Here is a 7,469-nt window from a genome sequence, read left to right as displayed (position 1 = left end):
AAAGAAACCCGATTAATTATTGGCAATTAAATGTGCGTAAAAACAWTTTTGCGCGGTGCTGCCACCTGTTTCGTAAGTTTTTGTAAAACATTTACATACGTTATCAAATATGGATAAACCCCTGAAGCTGGGGTTACATAACTAAAAATAATATTTCTGGAATTTTCTTCTAAAGAGAGTTGCCACCTTTCTTTAATTGTTTATTCAACAAACTAATTGACTTCGATTACTTTAACACGAGCGTCACAAAATTATATTTTGGCTGCATATATGTATGTATGTACTATGTATTTATAACCAGAGTTGCCACCTGATCGAAAAAATTAGAAAAAACATACAAATAAAAGGTATCGAACTGCAAACAACAAATAAATAAATTTTTTTGTGAGCTGTGTTGCCACCTGATACATTTTTTATTTTATGTTTAAATAAATAAAATATTACAAAAAGGTATGAAACAAATCACATTTCATAAATTTTATAATTTTAAAAAGATATGTTAATAAAAAAGTAATTAAAAAAAAAAAAAACGTTGAAATCGGTTCCAAATTCCTTAACAGAAATCTCTTGATAAATTTAATATTATTTAGAGGATGAGTTTAATTGAGATAAAAAAGAACGAATTTTTGTCCTAGTAAGACTCAGCGACTTTGGATCAACCCCACGACTTAAACTAACCTTACCAGATTCGTCTACAATAAATATTTATTGTAAATTTGATGTTTGACATTAATCATTTTTAGCACTTCTAAGAAATTAATTATGACAATAAAAAATTTTTTATATAAAAAATATAACTTTTATATATAATCCTTGTTGCTGAATATGACTATGGCAAATTTCACTGTTCTCCACTAACCTTTACGTTTTTAACAAAAATTAGTGAAATTGAATCGAATTAAATACTATTATTTAAGTTTTGCTATTATATTATTATGCACAATTACTTCAGCTAATTTAATTCGTTAATTCTGTTTTAATTGAAAAAAGCTCAATGATAATTACACATTATTTAGTTATAATAGTATTTCGGAAACGATTAATTTTAGCTAGTGGAACAGTGTTAAAATTCAATGAAATGCCAAATTTTTTTTCGGATTCAAATAATTGCTACACACTCACAAGCATATACCAAAGCAACGCTCGCCATAAAAGCTAATAACACAGCCACTTAATTAGCAACGCAGCTAATGCATACACCCTACAATTACGCAAATGCATACATTCACATATATGTTGTATGTGAACATTTTATTAAATTTCTAGCGCATACCATGGAACGGAATTTATACCGTTAACACTAATATATGAAAGTTTATGATTTGTGTTCCGCTAATTAAATCGGCCGTACACACGCGCAACGCCAGCAAGTGCACTCCGAATTGTGTTAGTTCACAAATACACACATACACATAGACATGGACATGTGAATACACGCTTACATGGCATAGCAGCTGTTTTATTTGGCGCTGCATAAATTTGCCTTGTTAMAGATAAAGAGTGACACTTATAAACTGAAATATGCAAATTGCCTACGTGCAACGCGAAATTGTTAACCCAAAATGGCAAAATGGCAGACTAATGCACACACAAATCAACCCTTATGTTTGTCGGATTGTGCAGCTAGTTGTGTGAGCTTTTGTTTTGCTAACGAAAATTCAATGAAGAGCTCTATAGAAATCTATTTATTTCGGTTTTGAAACTAAAAATGGCAAATAGTAAGCCTAAATGTTGCATGAATAGTGATGAGCATTTATTTAAACACAAAACTCACGTTTTTTTGCTGTATGCCCAATCGAGGCCGAGGTTGCGTATACGCCCCGGCGTACAATACGAACTACGACTATTTGTATGCGCAGGATAACCATTTTGGCATTTAGTAGCACGTGATTAAACTGACTAATTTGAATGGCAGTTGGCATAAATAAATACGATAATTATAGTAAGGCGTATGCATGTATGTATGTATGTGCTTAGTTCAATAGCAAAAAGTTAAGCAGAAAATCACTAAGCGGATTGCTGGCATCTTTTCTCTGAACTATGCTTGGTATAAGCTTAAAGTAAGCATACTAAATACTAGAAACGATTTAAATAAGCTTAGTAGGCACACGATTGTGCAAAAAAATTTTCCATTTGTTCGCATTGTAGTATATATGTATTTCTATATAAATATATCTATTATAGGTATGCTACTTCCATATTCAATTAAGCGCTTTCTATTTAGCAAAATGACAGGTCGCAAGTCATTCTTTGTAACTAAATTTGAGTAGRGGAACACGTGTTCTATACTAAATAGCATAAGTAATGAAAGCAGCTTAAGGAATGCAAATGGGAGGGAARAAATGTCCATATAAAAAAATAAGTKCAGRCTAGCTTAGGGGTTACAKGGGTTTACGGGTTTAAGAAAATATATTGAATTCTACAATACCTCTAGAATATTGTCCTAAATTTTSAAGTGGATTTGAGTAATAGTTTCGGAGATACAGCCTTGATAGCATCTTCTTTAAGCGCGTTTGTCTTGAAACTGTGTTTTCGAAATCAGTTGGCGAAATTTCTCGCGAACTACTCAACCGATTTTCATTAAATTTCACATAGGTCTTTGAGATATAATTCTTAAACGAAAGATTTTTTTTTCAATTACAAATACTTGAGAAATACGTCGCGAAATTTTCACTAAAATTATCATTTTTTYGTAAAAATGTCTGCCAAAAATCTAATTTTCAGTTTTTTCCTTCGTCCAAGTTCTAAGTTAAGTAAGGTATGTATATAGGAGGTATGTATTTAATAAATCCAATACAGTACGGAATTGCAAGTGTACCTCTGCAAATATTAATTTATACAACTGTAAGATACAGGGTGGRCCATCTAACGTTTAAAATTTGAATTATCTATATTTCGACATTGGAAACGTCAAATACCATTCGGAAAGTGACAGATATTCAGTAAAACGTYTAAAGTTTACGAAATGGGTCGCTATTCACTAGAAGAAAACTTGGAAATATTGAAAACTTTTTTCCAAAGATCGTTTGCCCGAGAATGTTCATTTTTACCGAAAAATCATCTTTTCCCACGAGGCTCATTTCCACCTCGATGTTTACGTTAACAAGCAGAATTGATGCATTTGGGGCACAGAAAACTCGCACGTAATCGTCGAGAAGCCAATGCATACAGCACGAATCACTGTATGGTGCGGATTTTGGTCTGGTGGAATCTTCGAAAATGAAGACGCAAAGGCCGCAAACATCAATGGTGAGCGGTATCMCGCAATGTTAACCGAATTTTTCTTCAAGCAAATTGAAGAGAAATACTTGGACAACAATTAGTTCCAGCAGGATGGCGCTACGGCGGAGCCATACAGCAAACGCTACATTCAATCTTTTACGCCCTATCTTCGAAAATCGCATAATCAGCAAAAGAGGTGATGTGAATTGGCCTCCCAGAAGCTGCGATTTAACTCCGTTGGACTATTTTCTGCGGAGAGCTGTTAAAGATAAATGTTACGCCAACCATCTAGAACCCATTCAGATTTAAAGTACGAGATTCAAGCGGCTGTAGCTGCCATAAGGCCTGAAACCATCGAGAAAGTACTCCAAAATTGGGTGGGTCGGATAAGCTACTGTAAACTCARCCGTGGTGGTMATTTGWCYGAAATTGTTTTCCAMAAATAAATTTCATAARACAACCTTTTAAATAAATATGAGAGCTTTGAAAAACATCAAGCCGTTTTTTTTTGGTTGACTTTTTAAATTTAAAATTTTATATGGCCCACCCTGTATATTCGTTGCCATCTTCCCTTATAGAGCACTATTTCATCGGCATTTGAAATTTATAGTTTTCAGAATATCAAAGCAGAAGAATATCTCACTTTAAAGGTTAGATATTTTTACAAAAATATTCCTGCAAAGAGTTGCAATTAATATCAACTTTACTTCTGGTTGGATCGAAAACAGTATAGTTAACGAATCTATATTTTTCAAAACTCTATTAATTAATATGCTGGTCAAATTGCCTGTTTTTCATTATAATAAGCATAATATCCTTTTTACTTAATCGTTCAACAATTTATATATTTGTAATAAAATTATTTGCACTCACCTGCATTGAACGTCGACTGGAACCGCTATTCGAGCGCGAGAGCATCGGTGGTCGACGYTTGGTGGCACCACGTCCGGCCAGTAAATTATTCAGCAAAGATGGCGAACGAGCACATATGAATGCATGAAATGAGGATACAGTGAAGACGCCCAATTTATTCAAAGTGTTCTTAGTTGGCCGTGAGACGTGTGTGAGCAAGGACTGAAAGGAGAGAAATTTAATTTTAYTAATTAATGAACAGAAATCAAAATAATTTTATTGGTTGCACTTATTATGCCTASATATTAATAAGTGCTTAGAARAATMATTTTATTTTCATAAGTAAGCATTTTTGCGCTTGGWATTCCGCATTTTTTTGCTGAAAACATTGTTGCTTTGGTCAATAGGATAGATGCATCTAAAGTACATTTATTTGGAGCTCTAAATATCAGTTGGTTCTTACAGCATATATTGTTAAAAATTTTTGGTTAGGTTAAAGAACTTTCTGTTAAGAAGTCATGGAGAGGTTTGAAGATTTTAAATAATGAGTTCCTTGTTATAATCAGCAATGTGATCGAATTTTGTTTGAACTAAGCAGAAATATAAAGCAAAAGCTATAAGGAAGAGAGAAATTACAGATTTTTTAAAAAAACATTTTAGGCAAATGCTACCACTAATCTCTTGAAAGCTCAAAATTCAAATATAAATTTACTTCAAAAGTAACATACAACTGAATTTCTAGTCAACCATGTATCTGTTTTTCCAAGAACTCTCTTCTGGTAACCTTTGAAATTCGTACAGTTAGAACCTTTAATCTCTACCATGGAGAAATATTATCAATAACAACCATGGCTTCATACATATGAACATATACATATACATATGAATACCCGGGAAGACGAAATACTTCCAAAAAGTAACAGAAAATCGACACAGACCTGTTTGARCTAGTCTGGAGTGCACTCTAGCGTGTATCAAAGGCATCAATTGATGACGACACGAAACTAATAGCATATGCAGATGATCTCATGCTGGTAGATGTGGCTAAACAATTARTCGGYCTAACAAATAAATCCAATGAKTGCTTAAATGCCAATAGTTCTCTTCTATGAGTCTGGAACTGGCGGAGCAGAAAAGAGAAGCTCTACTGATAAGCAGCAAAAATGTGGAAGAACGAATAGATTTCACCATAAGGGAGTACTTCATAGCCGTAGRTGAAGTATTTATGTGGAAGTAAGATTAATTTAAAGAATATCTGGCGTACCAGGTGCGTTCCAAAGTAAACAGGACTTTTTGAATCTAGCCTCTCCTGGTAGCGCCACGACCCGTACGACAGAATCTGCTATCCTTATCGATTGCCCAGTGAGAATCTCATTACATTATATAGATTGGAAGCAAAGTTATCGCGTTTTAAGTGTCATTATGTTTGCGTTATYGGTGCGAAAATGAGCTTCGAACAAAGAGCCAACATTAAATTTTRTTTTARAATTGCTAAAACTTTTACAGAAATGTTTCAATTGATGAAACAAGTTCATGGCGATGATTGCCTATCCCGTAGCAGAGTGCACAAGTGATTTCAATGTTTTCAAAGTAGCCGTGATTACATAAATGACGATCAGTATGTGGGMCAATCAAACTCTGTGATCACTTCCATCGAAACTGTACGTGAATTCATCAAAAATYATCCTTAAATTCATGGAAATGGAATTGAACATCTCCAAAACATYGATTTATCACATTTTGCAGGGAAATTTGGGCTTACGAAAGAYATGTGCACGATTTGTCCCRCACAAATTGACTGACGACCAAAAATTGCTCAGAATCCAACATTCGAAAGACGATTATTTGACCAAAAATCACATTTTAACCATTAACCACTCACCGTATTCACTTRATATGACACCATGCGASTTCTACCTTTCCGGAAAAWTGCATTTGCCCAAGGAAAAGGAAAGGAAAGCGTTATGCARAYGTASAKGCCATTCAAAGGCTTGCACCGGCATACTGGCTGCCATACTGGACAACGAGCTAAAACATTCGTKCGACATGCTTTYGGACCGTGCATAAASTTGAATTGAAGCAGARGGAGAATATCTTGAATAAAATAATTTGATTTTGCTGAAAAAATAATTTGTTCTGTTTTTTTGAAGTCTTGTTTACTTTGGAAAACACTTTTTTTACTTCTGGTAAAGCAAACAAAATTCATAATGTTCTAGATCGAGAATGATGGAGAACAAAGGCTGCGTACGCACCAGCCGACGATTTTTAATAACAAAAGCGATCCAAAATATCCAAATTTTATTGGTCATGGGTGCCTTAGAAGCTACCTTTACAGATTTCACAATGACATTACTCCAAACTGGAGATATATTAATTTACTAGCCTCGCCTTTAAAATATAAGGAGAAAGCTTAAAATCATACTCGGTGATAGTTTTACGGTCGATAACACTGACCTACACTCATTTTGGTGCCTAAGATTTTATACCTAATTTGGGATGTATCTTGTGAGTTGATACGAGAAAACAAGTCACATTTTCCATATCACCTCTTGTTCATAAGAAAGAAGAAAAAAACATCTAGTAGCGGGAATGTGGTTCATACTACCTACTATACCGACTAGTGGTGCGCACAGAGCTGCACTAAACCAACATTTTTTTTTTGTAGGCCAGTGCAAATTAAAGACACCAATATGTCAGTCGACTAAGAAATGGAAAGCAGTTGATGAAGCGTCAACATTCATAATAACATAACTGAGACTTTTTCAATAGATTAGGTGTCCGTCGGTTTACATAATGGAGGAGACTTAAATGTCTTATAACTCCCGCGAAGTAATATTTGACCGGTGATTACGTGGTAGAGTTCCGCAGAGAGTTGGGAACCGCCGCTGGAMCTAGCGGCTGGAAGATCTACACTCCAGATTTCGGTGTTTCCACCAACTATAAAAAAAGGATCTCAACAGCTGTCATTTATTGATACAAAAAACTTTCGTCAACATGAAACTGATTCAAACACGAAACAAGCGTCATCAACAAATTTTTTTCAGATCACTATCGCTTCGAAATATTTAGGTCATATGCAAATATTTCAATTGTGAAAATCGGCTATGTTAGAAGTTTCCAAAAATTCATTAAAATTAAAATAATTTTCAGAAGCTTAAAAATTTCATAACGAAAAATATATTATTAACGAAATTCTTCATTGCTGAAATCTCCGCAGTTGCAAGCAAATGACTGATATATGCATATTTCTCAACTCCCAATCCGCCCGTTAGCAAACAAATCTCGTCGCGGCTTAGTCGAAGTAAACCTATTAACACATTATGGATTGGCACATAACAGCACAGGAATGCTGATGGAATGATAACACAATCTAATTAACAAAAAAAAAAAAAAAA

At 34.2% G+C, this 7,469-nt stretch overlaps 1 protein-coding gene across 1 annotated transcript in view; it reads right to left on the bottom strand.

Moving 5' to 3' along the window:
• The window catches only part of LOC108967119 (protein still life, isoforms C/SIF type 2), a gene marked incomplete at its 3' end in the record, with an annotated part of 282,692 nt that overhangs the window by 162,694 nt on the left and 112,529 nt on the right, over window positions 1-7,469 (bottom strand). Inside the window, 1 exon segment of the mRNA XM_018930366.1 lies at window positions 4,096-4,296. Coding sequence (XP_018785911.1) covers window positions 4,096-4,296 — 201 coding nt within the window.

This window comes from Bactrocera latifrons, unplaced genomic scaffold, assembly GCF_001853355.1.
Source record: "Bactrocera latifrons isolate USDA-ARS-PBARC rearing strain unplaced genomic scaffold, ASM185335v1 scaffold_178, whole genome shotgun sequence".
Lineage (NCBI taxonomy): Eukaryota > Metazoa > Arthropoda > Insecta > Diptera > Tephritidae > Bactrocera > Bactrocera latifrons.
This window is presented reverse-complemented; position numbering and strand designations above follow the sequence as displayed.